General features: G+C 40.7%; 1 protein-coding gene across 8 annotated transcripts in view; it reads left to right on the top strand.

Annotated features, from left to right (window-relative positions):
- The window catches only part of JAKMIP3 (Janus kinase and microtubule interacting protein 3), a 165,583-nt gene that overhangs the window by 66,975 nt on the left and 81,169 nt on the right, over nt 1–17,439 (top strand). For 4 of the 8 annotated variants that reach the window (XM_073685101.1, XM_073685104.1, XM_073685102.1 and 1 more), the window contains exons 3-4: nt 2,895–3,392; nt 14,650–14,865. In XM_073685101.1, the coding sequence (XP_073541202.1) occupies nt 2,895–3,392; nt 14,650–14,865 (714 nt within the window). The remainder of the gene's footprint in view (nt 1–2,894; nt 3,393–14,649; nt 14,866–17,439) is intronic. The other 4 variants (XM_073685107.1, XM_073685105.1, XM_073685106.1 and 1 more) reach the window with 1 other exon arrangement.

The following is a 17,439-nucleotide window of genomic DNA, read 5'->3' on the forward strand; positions in this document are numbered from 1 at the left end:
AATGACCTGGGGAATCATAATGGCAGGTCAGTTTTAGCATTTAGAGAACATGGTAAAAAAAAACAAACAAAAAACAACTGTGGAATTGCACATTTTTTGCAATTTCACTGCACTTTGAATTTTTTTTCCTGTTTTCCAGTACACGATATGATAAAATCAATGGTGTTGTTCAAAAGTACAACTCAACCCGCTAAAAAAACAAGCCCTCACTCGGCCATATTGACAGAAAAATAAAAAAGTTATGGCTCTGGGAAGAAGGAGAGCAAAAAAAAAGATAACGCAAAAACTTAAAATCCCAAGGTCGTGAAGGGGGTTAAAACAAAAAAAAAAATAAAAATGTCCTCAAACACCTTTAAACACCTATCCATATCATGGGCAATAAATATATAATTGCCTTATCTACGTCAGTAATCCGTGGGCGCTGGGCGAGATGCCTGAGAGACGCCTATGAGCCGAAAACCCGATGGGAGCCCAGTGAGAGGCGATTCTCGGGCTCCCATCCAGCGGCCACAGATTACTGACGTGGCCGATTTACCAGGTCTTGCGAATTGATTCGTACCAACTCTATCAGTGTGATGAACATACAATAATAGGTCTCGTCTGGTAGGGGGTCAATACTTTCCACTGCACTGTAACAATGGGGACAGCAGTAAAATACGGACTGACCCTGCATTAGGTAAACTCATCTGTCTCTTAAACAAGGATTCACAAGCCTTCCATAATCATAACCAGTGAAATGGACGTAGTCCTGGCATTTTTTTTATGCAGACTCAGTGCATATAGTGAGGCCTCCTGTCTCCAGCTGTCATTAGGATATTGCAGTATCAACACATCTAAAGGTTTCTACCTAAACAGACTTTATTTTTGCAGGCACGACCATCCTGCTAGGGCCTCTGTGAATCGCTTTTAAAATGCAATGTAATTTAACTGCATTTTTTGCAAGAGGTTTTAGTGTTTGTTTTTTTGTTTTTTGTTTTTTTATCAGCAATTCTCTCTACTGCCCTTTAAAAAAAGTCTAACTAAAATGCCGTTTTGAAAAAAATAAAAATAAAATAAATGCCATGGAGGCGAATTAATATGCCAGTTTTGATCTAAAGTCTGGAATGAGCTTCAAGAGGTAGTCACCGGAAATGGTCTTCCAACAATCTTGAAGGAGTTCCCAGAGATGCTTAGCACTTGTTGGCCCTTTTGCCTTCACTCTGCGGTTCAGCTCACCCCAAACCATCTCGATTGGGTTCAGGTCTGGTGACTGTGGAGGCCAGCTCATCTGGCGTAGCACCCCATCACTCGCCTTCTTGGTCAAATAGCCCTTACACAGCCTGGAGGTGTGTTTGGGGTCATTGTCCTGTTGAAAAATAAATGATGGTCCAACTAAACGCAAACCGGATGGAATAGCATGCCGCTGCAAGATGCTGTGGTAGCCATGCTGGTTCAGTATGCCTTCAATTTTGAATAAATCCCTACCAGTGTCACCAGCAAAGCACCCCCACACCATCACACCACCTCCTCCATGCTTCACGGTGGGAACCAGGCATGTAGAGTCCATCCGTTCACCTTTTCTTTGTCGCATAAAGACACGGTGGTTGGAACCAAAGATCTCAAATTTGGACTCATCAGACCAAAGCACAGATTTCCACTGGTCTAATGTCCATTCCTTGTGTTCTTTAGCCCAAACAAGTCTCTTCTGCTTGTTGCCTGTCCTTAGCAGTGGTTTCCTAGCAGCTATTTTACCATGAAGGCCTGCTGCACAAAGTCTCCTCTTAACAGTTGTTGAAGAGATGTGTCTGCTGCTAGAACTCTGTGTGGCATTGACCCTTTCTCTAATCTGAGCTGCTGTTAACCTGCGATTTCTGAGGCTGGTGACTCAGATAAGCTTATCCTCAGAAGCAGAGGTGACTCTTGGTCTTCCTTTCCTGGGCCGGTCCTCATGTGAGCCAGTTTCTTTGTAGCGCTTGATGGTTTTTGCAACTGCACTTGGGGATACTTTCAAAGTTTGCCCAATTTTTCGGACTGACTGACCTTCGTTTCTTAAAATAATGATGGCCACTAGTTTTTCTTTTCTTAGAATTTGTATTATGGCAAGAAAAAAGCAGCTAACAGTCTATTCAGTAGGACTATCAGCTGTGTATCCACCAGACTTCTGCACAACACAACTGATGGTCCCAACCTCATTTATAAGGCAAGAAATCCCACTTATTAAACCTGACAGTGCACACCTGTGAAGTGAAAACCATTTCCGGTGACTACCTCTTGAAGCTCATCAAGAGAGTGCCAAGAGTGTGCAAAGCAGTCATCAAAGCAAAAGATGGCTACTTTGAAGAACCTAGAATATAAGACATATTTTCAGTTGTTTCACACTTTTTTGTTAAGTATATAATTCCACATGTGTTAATTCATAGTTTTGATGCCTTCAGTGTGAATGTACAATTTTCAAAGTCATGAAAATACGGAAAAATCTTTAAATGAGAAGGTGTGTCCAAACTTTTGGTCTGTACTGTAATATATATATATATATATATATATATATATATATATATTTATTTTTTTTTTTTTCTTTTTGGATCCCCCCAAATTAGCTATAAAATACCAGGGATTTATAGTTTGCAGATAGGATAAACACTATACATCCAGACTATTATCTGACAATTCTCCTTTTTCCGCATCGCTCCTTGTTCTAGTTGTTGCTGTTCCAACTATAGAAATGTATTAGTGATATGTGGTTGATGGTGTTTCCGAGTTCCTGCAACATTACATATTAGAGAACTCATTTGTAGGATACTTTGCTACATTGTGTAATAATACAGAAAGACCTAGATCAGATGTCTGCATGGGTAAAAAGATGACAAACCCTAAGATAAAAACATCTATTTTTGTCTTGGTTATTTCACTTCCAGGTAAACAAGTTTGAAAGAGAGAAAAATCAAGAAATCCGACAAATTCGAGAACACGAGCAGCATAAAAATATTGTTCTTGTGACCGAGCTAAAGGCCAAATTACATGAGGAGAAAATGAAGGAGCTCCAAGCCGTCCGGGAAGCCCTACTGAGGCAGCATGAGTCCGAACTTATCCGGATAATTAAAATGAAAGATAATGAGAATCAGAGGCTGCAGGCCGTGGTGAACGCTCTGCGAGATGCCGCCCCGGACAAAGTAAAGACCGTTCTTTATAACGAGGCAAAGGAAGAAGCCAAAAGAAATTTCGAGTTTGAGAAAAGCAAAATGCAACAGGAGATTTTCGAGCTTAAAGGAGCCAAAAGACAAGTGGAAGAGGCATTGACTGTGGTCATTCACGCTGATAAAATGAAGGCTGCGGAAATTAGGAGTGTGTATCATTTGCATCAGGAGGAGATCTCCAAAATAAAAAAGGAATGCGAGAGGGAAATCAGGAGATTGGTATGTGCCGAATATAATATTTAAAACCACAATTATTTATTTATTTATTTTTACATTTGGCTCAATTTTGAGATATAAAGGGTTAATGTTAAATATGTTGTTTTAGTACAGGCCTAAAAAAATATAAAACACATATATAATCCAAAAATATGGATCAATTTGTAATGAAAATATAATCCACTGCAATAAGCATCTCTGCCACTTGGCGGCGCCATAGAAAATTTCACATTCTCCTGAGGGTGTGTACATTCTTAACAGCACACCGTGTGGCTAATCAAGGAATTGCAAGCAATATTTTTCAATCCCTAGCTATATACCTACATTTTCTGATGCCTTATAAGACAACTCATTAATGTACCTATTGAACTAAAGTAAGATGTGCTAAAAGAAACAGAAAGCATGATGTGAAACATAAAACATATTCACAAAGTAATTCAATAATTGGTGGGACTGCTGTACAGAACTTTGCAGGCGCAAATATTTTTCTCAACATCGCAGCTCTGAATATTTGAAGAGGTAAGTGATATTGGTTAAAAAATGTATTTTACCTTATGTAAGGTCAGATCAGGCATTGGTTATCATTCGTGCACTACAGAACAGACATTGTTCCATATAGGGGCTATTACTATTAATCCTAATGGGACTGTTTATATGAGACGCCTTCTTCATATGCCACCTCAATGTCCCAGTGTCCAAGTGCAGAATATTTGAGTTTTTCATTCATCACTCACAGCAGTATGATGCCAACTCTTCAGCTGAGAACATCAATTAAGTACATCTCCATCCATCCATTCTCATCCATGTCCCCTCCATAAGCTCCTTTGCAGAATTCATGATCATTACAGATGTTGGAACCCCCCCCCCCTTTGTACTGCTTTGTACAGTTCGGTAAAACCCCCTTTATTATACACAAGCCCAGAAGCGGAATGGATGGCGTGGATAAGAATGCGGCCCTGACCCAGTTAAGTACCCATAACCGTCCTTGTGTCTACACATTGATATACAGATGATTGGTAAAAGGTTTACAGTTTATATTTATGTTGTTTTTCAGATGTCAGAAAATAAGAAATTGCAAAAAAAGAACAACCAAGGACGAAGGGTGAGACTGATTTCTCTCCTTACAAAGCATGTCAGTGGATCAAAAGAAAAAAGAAGATAATTTACTGAAAATGACAAAAACATACAAATTCATGTTCTGTATTATATATATATATCTAACACAACTCACTGTAGGAAAAAGTTCTATAATTAAAGGTCTACAAATGCCTACAAAAATTTCTATAGCCCAACACTGAATTTTACAGATTTTTCTTGTCATTATTTAAAAGCTTTTTCCATATCGTGATCTCTTTCCCGCCCTACAGTGAGTGGCATTTGCACAGTGCCTTGGTAACATACATGTGTAAGGTGCGCAGGGTGGTAGTCATGGGTGAGGGGCTGTCGTTTTCCCACACCCGGCACCCCACAAATAATAAATAGTGTCCTGTCTGTCGTGTGGTTTGTGTGTAACGGACAAAACTCACTTTTGTTTCCAGAGGCTCTGTTTGCTCTGCGATCCCAGATCCGGACTTGGACACAGTTCACACCAGACTCTTGATCCTTTTTCAACAATCCAACTTTGCTTAACATATTTAGTTCAGTCTTAGTCATGGATACAGCACAGTGTTTTACAGTGGTAACAGTTAATGCCGCATGCATTATCCCTCTCTCTGCTGGCACATCTTGTCCTAGGGATGTCCAGCCCAGCTCCGCAGCTTCCCAGAACTCCAACCCGATTTCTGACTGTGTTTCCTGTCCGTTTTAACCTTTGGGGACGAAAATAAGGCTGGCTCCTCCATACCTTTTCCATGCCGTAGTCCTCAGATGTTACGGGATGGACCACCGAAATTGGTTGTAGCCTTTCTCATGCTGCTGTTTCTTTCTTTTTTCGTTTTCTTTGTATCCCAAGTGACCTTCAGCCCACTGGCCCAATAACTCTTTCTGCACCTCTCATTAACTAACCCAGGAAACATTTCCCCTTATGTTACCCGTGCCTCTCCCTAACTGGGGCTGTTCCTATCTATGTTAACCATTACTTTTCTTTACCTAGCTACTTCCTGAACTACAGTGCCCTCCACTGCTCTTCCCAATCCTAACTATATTAACTATTCCTTAGTCTTATCCCTATGCTGTCCCTATAATAACACACAGTATAACATTATGAGTATACATACAAGTCATCCACATACAAAAGAATTATAAAACTGTTCTCACAATATATATACATTCTACAACATTATTCACATCACAGCAAAAAGCGTACTCGTTTTATTAGGAAGGGATGAAGAGCATGCTTGTCCCGGACATACCCTTATGATCTACAGCTTCTGATCCCTGTATAGTCAATGTACATGAAATTGATCTTATATTTAAATGGTAATTAGCCGCCCAGTGTACTTTTGGTGGTCTCGTGCACCTTCTATTCTGCTTCTTGGGTGGACTAGTACACCTTCTATTTTTCTTCTTGGGTGGTCTTGTGCACCTTATATTCTTCTTCTGGGGTGGTCTGGTGCACCTTCTATTCTTCTTCTTGGGTGGTGTGTTGCACCTTCTATTCTTCTTGGGTGGTCTGGTGCACACTCTGTTCTTCTTAGGTGGTCTGGTGCAACTTCTAGTCTTATTCGTGGGTGGTATTGTGCACCTTCTATTCTTCTGATTGGGTGGTAGGGTGCACCTTCTATTCTTCTTGGGTGGTATGATGCACCTTCTGTCCTTCTTGGGAGATCTGATGCACCTCATATTCTTCTTGGGTGGTATGGTGCACCTCCTATTCTTCTTCTTGGGTGGTATGGTGCACCTTCTATTCTTCTGCTTGGGTGGTAGGGTGCACCTCCTATTCTTCTTGGGTGGTATGGTGCACCTTCTGTCCTTCTTCTTGGGTGATCTGATGCACCTCATATTCTTCTTGGGTGGTATGGAGCACCTTCTATTCTTCTTGAGTGATCTGATGCACCTCATATTCTTCTTGGGTGATATGGTGCACCTCCTATTCGTCTTCTTGGGTGGTCTAGTGTACCTCATTTTCTTTTTTTTTTTGGGTGGTCTAGTTCACCTTCCAGTCATTCTGCCTTCCAAGCTCCTCCCGCTCAGTGGTTGACCTCGCTGGCTTTTGTTGGGTCAGAGCTGTCTGGCCTGAAAAGCTCTATATTGTCGCACTTACTTATAAGGTTTTCTCCTGGAGTTCAGGTCCCCATACACATTACATAAATATCAGCCGAACATCTAATGTGAATGGGAGCCTGCTTTCACTTCTGCAACAGATGATGTGGGGGAAGAGATGGTTGTGAATTTTAACGATTGATGCTTTTGTTCGGCATGAAATTAAGTCGCTGCCAGAAGAGTCCGCTGGCAGATTTCTCATAGAAAAAGCAGGAGCTCTCGGACAAGTTGAGCTTTCCTGTGTATTAAGGGATTCGGGAGAGATAGCTGTCGGCCAGCTTAAAGAAGCACTTCCATCAAAGTTTTTATCCTCTTAATATATTGCAATCATATTATATAGCACTGTGTTCTTACAGTTGCTCATTTTGCCTTTCTACCCAATTAATTCTTCTCTTTTATCTGCTCTATGTGCAAACAGGAAGTCTCTTCATTTATCATCCCCTCTTCAACTCATGACCCATCCGTTCCCTCTTCCCCTCTGCCAGGGACTGTTGCAGTGACTTATGCCTGGTACAGGGAAAATTTACCTCCTGTTTCTACATACACCTTAGAAGGATTTAGCTAATCAGTTAATCATGTGACCTAATGGAAAATAGAAGAATTAACTGAGTTAAGGGCAAAATCAGCAATTGTAAGTACTCAGTGCTATATAATATGATGATTGCAATATATTAAGAGGATAAAACTTTGCCGGGAGGAGGAGGAGTGCTTTTACACATCTTACTACTCTGCACAAGTGCCTGTCAGTGCATGTGTGGAATTTCAAGCTAGACCCCACTGAAGACATCGCTGTCAATTATTAAAGGGGAGGAACTAGGTGGGCACATTTTGCACAGAGCAGAAGCTAAGTAGAACATCAGAGAAAATTAGACCACATATTTTGATAATACAGGTACGATTCTTCTGAGAGCAAACTGCCCCACATGGGCCTGGATGGCACTACCCAGGAAAATTTGATGAATTCCTAATAGCCACAGTTTTTGGCGTGGCATAAAAACGCACTTCTTTACACTGGCTTATCCCTCACCTCACTTATGTAACTATTCCAGTTCTGATCTTCCTAAATTTTCTGACAAATCTGGTCCCTCGTAGCATCGGGTCCAAACATCCGTTTGAAGCACCCGTTTGTTTGAACCCGTTGAAGCACCATTGTGTGCGAAATGGCCGTCACCTATCTCTTGCACCTGGATTCCCCTGCATCCATTTTTTAATGATTTTGCAATAAAATATGTTTTTATGGGACAGAGAGTGCCGCCTTTCCCCTCTTTGAAGCTTCACAAAAATCTTGCATTTGGTGAAGCACCCGGAGTTCCCAAATAATTGCGAGGTGTGTGCTGTTATCCTTTCAAGTCGTGTTAGTTATGAATGGTGCCATTTTTTTTTTCTCCTTTTTGCACTCAGATCAGATTTTCGCCCCAATCAGACTCCCTTTAATTTCAGCAGACAGTGACCATAAATGTGCGGCCACCATTCCAATGGAAACGAGCTACATCTCAGAATTGGTAAAGGTCCCAGCTGCTCGATCTCCACCATTCTGACATGAAGGACTGATGGACATGTCATAACAATGTTTAAGGGAAACCTCGACCTTGATGGAAAATAGCAAGTACAATAGAGTGGAATCCTAAGAAGACCATTTCTTACTGTTGAACTGGATAATTGTGCAATATTGAAGGTAGTTTATGAGTTGGCGGTAGAATTTACGATGTTTATTGCTTTTCCGAGAAATCCCCCAGGTTCCGTCTTATAGCCACAAAGCTATATTTTATGTTTAATCTGAAGACTTCAAGGTTCTGAGATAACAAATTAAGCCATCTAAGATCCACATAAGTCTCCCACTCAGACAGCAGGGACAGCTCCCCAGGCGGCTAACAAATGGTAGCTGTACCATAGGGCTAGTGAAATAAATCACTGATGTTGATTCGGCTGTCAAAGGGCACAGACTCCAAATAACAACCTGCCTCGTTATTTGCTTCTTTCGAAAACCTTTTGAGAATTTCATTTAGTTCTTGTTAGGTATAACTAGCTAATCAATAGATCACAGCTCTACAAAGCTACAATCACATCGGTTGGGTTTATAGCAATTTTGTCTTCTTTCTTTTACATAATCAATGAGCTTGATAAACCTTCAAGAAATGTCAACCCAAGATGTGTAGCGATATAGATGTACTGTAGAATCTTGTGCAATAAAGTATCCATTACTGTTTACGATGTGTAAATACACTACAATGAAGGTTTATCCATATATAAAGCATGGAGAGTTACTGAAATCACTCAAGTATTGGCTGTTTAATTCCAAGAATTATAAAATTGGAAATACTAGTATTGCTGCAACCAAGTGTAGGGACTTAGTTCGTTGGGAGTTGGTAGTGTTCACACAGGCACAACATTTCTTGTCCAAACAGGAAGGTTTATTAACTCCATAAACTTCTAGCAGAAAGTAATAACCAAACAAGGAGTCCATACAGCAGTATGAAAAACGAAATGGTTCCTCTGCTCAATATTCGTAGTCCAATACTCGGACTCTTGCAGAGTCTACGCATGTTCTCCACCTTGCATACATAGACCCAAATACCAGAGGTGTTTGCGGCTCTACTCCCAGACAAGGAATGAACAGTTCATTTGCCCTTTTAAACCAGCTGCACCTTCTGGATTGGAGGATGGGAATGACTAGCTCTGCCCATCTCATCTAATCACTCCTAACAAACCTAGACCCATATATTGGTCCTATTAACCTTCTCAGCGCCTCCTATCCAGGGTTCTGCAAGCTGCTTGTCTACACAAGTAAAAGAAGGTATCAGTGCAGCGGGGTCTAAAGGGAACGTATCAAATTGTATATGTGGGTGGGCAGGAGAGAAGCACATCATACTGCCCTCAGTGTAATCTGAGGGCAGTATGATGTAGGTGCAGAGACCCTGATTCCAGTGATGTGTCACTTACTGGGCTGTATGTTGCTGATCCAATAAAGATAATATTTTATCAGCAGGAGACTACAGGACTAGTTGTCTGGTGCCATGTAGTCTTCCTGCTCTGTATAACACCACCCTCTCCACTTATTAGCACTTTTCTGACAATATACAGTGTACAGAGGAAGCTGTCAATCAGTGATGTAGGCAGGGTTATACACAGGTTCAGCATTCAAGCACTGACAGATTTTCAGCAGAGAAAACAGTGATTTTATCAAAGCCGCACAAAACAGCTCAGTAAGTGACACATCACTGGAATCAGGATTTCTGCCCCTACATCATGCTGTTCTGAGATTGCACAGCAAAAACCTGGTGACGTATTTTCTTAAGGTGAACAATATACAAGTTTTACTGAATCTTTTCCAACAAAACTATCCAGGGATATTTTTTTCTCAGTTCACTAATGGATGACAATTCTAAAAAAATTAAAATAAAACACAACTAATGAAAAATGTGAAAAAAAAAGTATTTTTTTTTACACTTAGAAAAACTGAGGATCAGTCTCTGGTCTAGAAAGCAGCAGATGTCTCACCGGGTGTAAGCAAATCTATTGTGAATAATATGACATTGTAACATTGTGATGTGTAACCAAGATTACAGAAATAAAATGTCAAGTTTAACATTTTTCTAATTGTGTTATTGGCATATTCACGTAACAAGCTAATCCTCAGTGTCTGTGCGAGAGCGTCACACAAAGCCCCATCCTAAAGTGTGATGTTACATATGACGTGGTCAGAATGTCCTGATCTGTATTGATAATAAACGAATAAAATATAATCACTCTGTGCGAAGTCCTCACTGCGGCGTTTCCAAAACTGCTGAAATGTCTTCTGAAGACTTTGTTTCACCTGTGTCAAGGTGTGCTGACATCCTTATGGATCTTACCTGTAGCATCATAAATCTTATGAGCTGAACCCATGAACCTTTCCACTTTTCCATCATTTTGAGCATTGTTCTTATTTTTCTTGTGCATTTGAATTTCCCGAAATCTCAACCAGTTATGGGATTTTTGCAGTCATCTCCATGTTTTATATATATTTTTTTGTTAGCAAGTGAGATTTTAGCTTGCTACTGTATCATTCTATGAGACCCGCCTTGTAAAGTTTCTCAATTGTTCGTACGAGAAAAGAGATTTCCCAGTTAATGTACTACAAGAAAGGAAGGAACATTGGAAGAAATGAATAAAGACATTGTGTCCAATCTCTATGTTTGACCTAAAAAGTCTGACCCTCATCTGAAATTTTGCATCCAGAAAGTAAATGACTTTTATATGGATGAATATCGAAAAACAGAGAATTGGATCTTCCTCAAGATGGCTTTGCATCCTCGGAAATTTACATGGCGGTAACTTTACTGCTTTATTTTGGCTGAGGATGAAAGGAAAACCTTTGTGACGGTCAAAGTCTTAAACATTGAAAAAAATTTAGATTGTGAACATTAAGTCGAAAACAGAAGGAGCTCAGGAAAGAAACTTCCACCAAATGGATCGCATTGGAAAGAGAGGAGACAGGGATGTTTTATTGCTGAAAAATGGAAAGTTCTTTTAATCGTTCTACTTTGGATTCTTAATTTCTGTGATTTTTTTTTTTTTATTCAATATTATAGAAGGATGCTGAGTCTTATTTCTTTACATGCTTTGTTGGCTGCTTCGGCTACAGTATATCTTCTCCAATGTCTCAGCTGTTCCATATTTCTGAAGGCTACATACTACACCACGGTCTAGCTCGCTGCCCCCATCCTGCATTTCTGTTCCATTTTGCAGAGCTAAGCTGCTTAATGCTGTAACTTCACCATGATCTCAGAAGTATTTAATATGCCTGAAAAGGGATTGTATTAAGCAGAGCTAAGATACATTGTGTGCATTCTGTTAAGCTTTGCATGGTGTCACTATGATTACAATGTATTTTACTGTATTAGCAGACGATTTATCATTAATGCAGTCATTATGTGGAGCAGACTATGGGACTTCATGTCTAGATGATGACTTTTATATTTATTTATTATGCCTGTACACATATGGGAGGGACCTGTCAAGCAATTAAAGCTAGCTAGGGACTGGCCTGGTCTCTCCCTATAATCCCTGGATGGATCTTTAAACTATATTAAAGAGCTTGGCAGAGGAGGACATACCTGGTGACTCTGATTCCTGTTGCCAGTAGTTTGGGTCAGTGCTTGATGCTCGTGGGCCCCAATGCAAAAGCTCCGCAGGGGCCCCCAATTATTTCAAGTCATTAATATTATTGGTCTTTTCATATAAGCCAAAGGCACCTTTTGGGCCCCTTTAGTCTCCAGGGCCCGGGTGAAAATACAACCCCTGCACCTATTGTAGTTACACCCTTGGTTTGGCCAGCATAAATCGACTTACAGGTTCCCTTGAAAGTTTTCCCATCACAGTGTTGTTCTTGGCCTCTTGGCGCACTAGGAGTACCATTTTGCAAGGAAAATGCAAAAGAAACCTTGCTTCCGTTATTTTAAGGATCAGTCCATGTCCCAGGGAGTCAGACCCCAAACTCATAATAGTACGTCATATATTAGAAGTTGGGAATACTCTGACAATGACTGACAGGTCTCTCCCTATACAATGCCGGCAAGGACAGATCTGTCACTCAAGGGGAGTGGATGGGGATTCGCCTTTCTGACTAGTCTCCATGCGTCTCAGTGCAAAGCATGATTAAGATTCTGGTTTGGTTTTTATACTGCTAAGATGGCGCCCTCGCATCTTGCAGGAAGATGCAGTACGATATTGGTGGGATGTAGCAGCGAGGTTGGAGCAGTATTCTCATAAAACACCATGATCCCCCAGTAGGCAGAAGTCGGGATAAATCTTACAAAGGCCTCAGAGAACATCCCCAACAAGATCCAGATACTCTCCCATACCACAGGAAGAGGAAGATGATGGTTCCCCTGAAATGGCCACTCATTCACAGGAATCCCCTGTAGTGTCCAACTCTCCTATGGGAACAAGAAATGCTCCTAATGGTGTGCACACAGGGGAAACGCCATCATTGATGGATGTCCTCATCGCAGTCAATAAATGTAATGCTACTCTAACTACATTGGCAGACCAGGTGGGATATATCCGAGAAACCATCTCCATAATCTGTCATGATGTACAAAAAAAGTACTTGGTTCATATTATTTCTACACCAGGAAGATCCTTGTTCCTGGATATTAAAAAGAGAATGAGGGCGCTGGGACTTCAACATTCTATGAATGTAGCTCCGTACATTTATTGCATCCAGAGCTGAAATCAGTGGATTGGTGGTGATACCAGGTGTTGGACCCTTACGGATCGTATATTGATGACGTATCCTCAACATAGGTAATCAATATAGTAAACCCTTTACTTTCTGTGAGCAAAAAAAGTACTTGGTTCATATTATTTCTACACCTGTGGAAGCAAAGATACGCATTAGGTAATAAGTGCCAGCCGAGGAAATTCGCACTGCCATAATCCAGATGTCACCGAGTATCGAAGTGAACGCCAGACCGAGTCTTGACAATATTTTTTTTACTAATCTCTAACATTAACCCTTTAACATGAATAGCCAAAAATGCTACATCCATTCCATTTAATCAAAACCCTTCTTTGTTCCATTCATATGTATCTTCATCAAAACCTTTCAACTCAGTCGAAAGTAGTAGAAAGATAAAATGTATGTCTGTTTATATGCAAAATATATAGAGAAAATGTGTCCTGACAAGTGTGTTTTAGTAAATACTGCCATTCCTTATGAAATTTGCTTTGTACCATTCCTCTGTTACTCCTCCTGGAAATATGTAAGCAAACTGCCAACTGGGCATTACTATAAATCCATCAATAGGATAATCTTACTCTTTTATCATAGTGTAGATAGTGTTAAACTTCTTTGCCACATGTTCCATTCATAAAAAGAACGGTGACATCCAGTTGTAATCATGCATTTCATGGAGGAATAATAGAGAACTAGCAGAAAAAAACGGTGCCGATAAGTGAGTGGAGTTTAGAGATGGTGCATAGTCTTTAAAGAGAATCTGTCACCCGGTCAAAAGTGGCCAGTTTTTGCTCTACTTTTATTTCCACTGTTCCTCTGAGTATTCCTTTATTTGTGCGTTTTTCTTGTAAATCCACCCTACTTTCCAGAGAAATGTGCCTTTTTTATTTGGTGCTAATTTTATGGTGTTTGCCAAATAGGTGGTCACAAGGTAATAATGCAGAGCAGCCTAAAGACACGCCCCAGAGGATCCCATAAGCCTTGTTGTCACGGGTGTATCAAGTGTGACAGACAGTCGCTCTGGATCCGGCTGTAGAAAGTCACTGCGCTTGGCATTGCAGATGCCTTCTTGATCCTCTCATCTCTGTAGTGTAGTGATATCCTTCTCCCCTTAGGACCCAGCAGCGACCTCCACCTTCTGCTGCTAATTGACACACCATTGCTTGGTAGTTAAAAACTCTCAGTGTCTCCAGAGAGTCGCCGGTGATAGTTATATGTACCTCTGTCCATGCCTGGAGTACTAGTCGGCTAGTTTCTTCTTGGACTTCGCTTGGAGGACATTTGACGTTATCTCTCTGGTGTCTTCTCAAGCTAAGTGTATCCCCTTTGTTTGTTTACCTTGTTGTCTTTAGTTACAGTGGGGCCTGACTAGTGTTCACCCTGTCCCCTCCCTACCTATGGCCTATCTCTAGGGACATTCAGGGATTAGATTGCCTGCTCAGCGATAGGTGCGGAACCTATTTAGGGCCGATAGGATAGTCAGGGTGATATTAGATCTGCCTAGGGGTCTCCACTCCCCCTTTCCCTAGTTGTTGTGCTCCCTTCTCCCTCTTCCCATCGTTGTATACTTGTTCCTTCCCTCACCTTGCGTGACACATGCGTTCTTATTACCTTGTGACCACCTCTGCGGTAAACACCATAAAAATTTGCATTAAATAAAAAAGCCCAAAAAAACAAACAAACAAAAAAAGAAACGGAAAAGGGGAGCAGCAGGAATACAGTAAGAGGGAGAACGAGCCACTTTTGACCAAGTGACAGGGCCTTTTTGAAGGGGTTTCTGGTGCTAGAATCACCCTGCACAGTTGCATACAAGTGATGTTTCTTCTGTTCTCCTTATAGATGGATGAAATTAAATTTAAAGACAGATCAGTCTACATGTTGGAAAAAGAGTTAGGTGTTCAATCCGGGCATGCTCAAAGACTGCAACTCCAAAAGGAGGCTTTAGATGAACAACTTGTCCAATTCAAAGAGTCTGACCGCCATCTAAGTAGCCCAAAGAGAGAACTTCCTTGTGCAAGTGGTGCAGGAGAAGCCTCTGATCATTCTGGGAGCCCTGTAAGAATGGTTTATTTGTCGCTGGCTAAGAATCCATCCTCCTGACGGCCCATAGACTTCTTGACTTCTTGCTAGTTCGCTTATTAATTTTTTTCATTAGTATCATTATTATTATTGTTCCATTTTGTCTTGGAATTTTCACTTTTATGATTGCTTCATTTATTTTTATTACTTGTTTTTTTTTTCTTAGTATATAAAAGAGAGATATAAGAGACAGACTGGGGCTATACAGAAAAAAAATTGGCAGTTTTTAAAGGGCCATTGTGTCCTTGTCAATGAAAATTTTACTGTCCCTGGTTGTCTTAAATGAACATGTAGCAACTTTGCAATAGATTTTGATTTAACTTTTTTTTTTACTATGTAATTTGTACAGGTCTTATGCATGTTTCTATGGTGACAGACTACAGACAAGCCAAGAATGTAGTCTGATCGTGAAATCAGTCCCTTTTGTCTTCTTTCCTTGTCTTTGCTCATGTATATTTAGTAGGGTAGCAGAAAAGTATGGATACAGATGTTAATGGCTATGTATACCTTTTCAAATAATTTTTGTATTGCTTCTTTTGCAAAATTAGGTAACTTTCTAACTAGTCTTCATTTGTGATGCGCGAACGTGCTCGGAGAAGGCGTTATCCAAGCACGCTCGAATCCTAACCAAGTATCTTCGGCATGCTCGTCAAATAGGTTCACATGCATGTCTGCATGTCTCGTGGCTGTTAGGCAATACATGCAGGGATTGCACAACCGTAATGGACTGATAGCGCTCGTCCCCATGTTATTCTATGGGGCTGTGCACATCTCCGATAATCGGGTGGCACTCGCCCATTCATGTTTATGGGTCCGTCGAAAACATCAGACTGCACTCAGATGACATCTGAATGCAGTCCAATTTTCATGGACACACCGAATGGTGAAGATGGAAATTTTTTTTTTTTTAATTTTCCACTGCTGAGAAAATCGATTCACGCTCTGATCAGAGTCTCATCAGAGTGTGAGTTGCATAATTGAACTAATTTTCTTGGATAAGAGAATACACAGTGGTCTACACCTGCCCTTAAAGATGGCAGCAAGGAGGGGACTTGTACACAGATTTCTTGTGAACAGAGAAGAAAAGTATCTTGTAGAGTAATTTATAATAATAATTTTATTTCTATAGCGCTATCATATTCCACAGCACTTTACAAATTGGAGGGGACATGAACATACACTGTGTGCAGAATTATTAGGCAAGTTGTATTTTAGAGGATTATTTTTATTATTGATCAACAACTATGTTCTCAATTAACCCAAAAGACTCATAAATATCCAAGCTTAATAGCTTTGGAAGTTGGAGTGTTTTTTTTAGATTTGGCTATCTTAGGAGGATATCTGTTTGTGCAGGTAACTATTACTGTGCGGAATTATTAAGCAACTTAATAAAAACCAAATATAATCCCATCTCACTTGTTTATTTTCACCAGGTAAACCAATATCAGTGCACACAATTTAGAAATAAACATTTCTGACATGCAAAGACAAAAACCAAAAAAATTAGTTATCAATATAGCCACCTTTCTTTATGATGACACTCAACAGCCTTCCATCCATAGATTCTGTCAGTTGCTTGATCTGTTTTCGATCAACATTGCGTGCAGCAGCCACCACAGCCTCCCAGACACTGTTCCGAGAGGTGTACTGTTTTCCCTCCCTGTAGATCTCACATTTTATGATAGACCACAGGTTCTCTATGGGGTTCAGATCAGGTGAACAAGGGGGCCATGTCATTATTTTTTCTTCCTTTAGACCTTTACTGGCCAGCCACGCCGTGGAGTAGTTGGATGCATGTGATGGAGCATTGTCCTGCATGAAAATCACGTTTTTCTTGATCGATACTGACTTCTTCCTGTACCACTGCTTGAAGCAGTTGTCTTCCAGAAACTGGCAGTAGGTCTGGGAGTTGAGCTTCACTCCATCCTCAACCCAAAAAGGTCCCACAAGTTCATCTTTGATGATACCAGCCCATACCAGTACCCCACCTCCACCTTGCTGGCTTCTGAGTCTAAGTGGAGCTCTCTGCCCCTTACTGATCCAGCCTCTGGCCCATCCATCTGGCCCATCAAGAGTCACTCTCATTTCATCAGTCCATAAAACCTTTGAAAAATCAGTCTTAAGATATTTCTTGGCCCATTCTTGACGTTTTATCTTATGTTTCTTGTTCAAAGGTAGTGGTTTTTCAGCCTTCCTTACCTTGGCCATGTCCCTGAGTATCACACACCTTGTGCTTTTTGATACTCCAGTAACGTTGCAGCTCTGAAATATGGCAAAACTGGTGGCGAATGGCATCTTGGCAGCTTCACGCTTGATTTTCCTCAATTCATGGGCAGTTATTTTGCGCCTTTTTTGGCCAACACGCTTCTTGCGACCCTGTTGACTATTTGCCATGAAACGCTTCTGACCCATTTTGCCAAAGGAAAGGAAGTTGCCTAATAATTAAGCACACCTTATATAGGGTGTTGATGTCATTAGTCAACACCCCTCCTCACTACAGAGATGCACATCACCAGATTTACTTAATTGGTAGTTGCCGGCTCTCAAGCC

The sequence above is a fragment of the Phyllobates terribilis genome, unplaced genomic scaffold (genome assembly GCF_046119375.1).
Source record: "Phyllobates terribilis strain yellow unplaced genomic scaffold, ASM4611937v1 Scaffold_5__5_contigs__length_657084704, whole genome shotgun sequence".
Classification (NCBI taxonomy): domain Eukaryota; kingdom Metazoa; phylum Chordata; class Amphibia; order Anura; family Dendrobatidae; genus Phyllobates; species Phyllobates terribilis.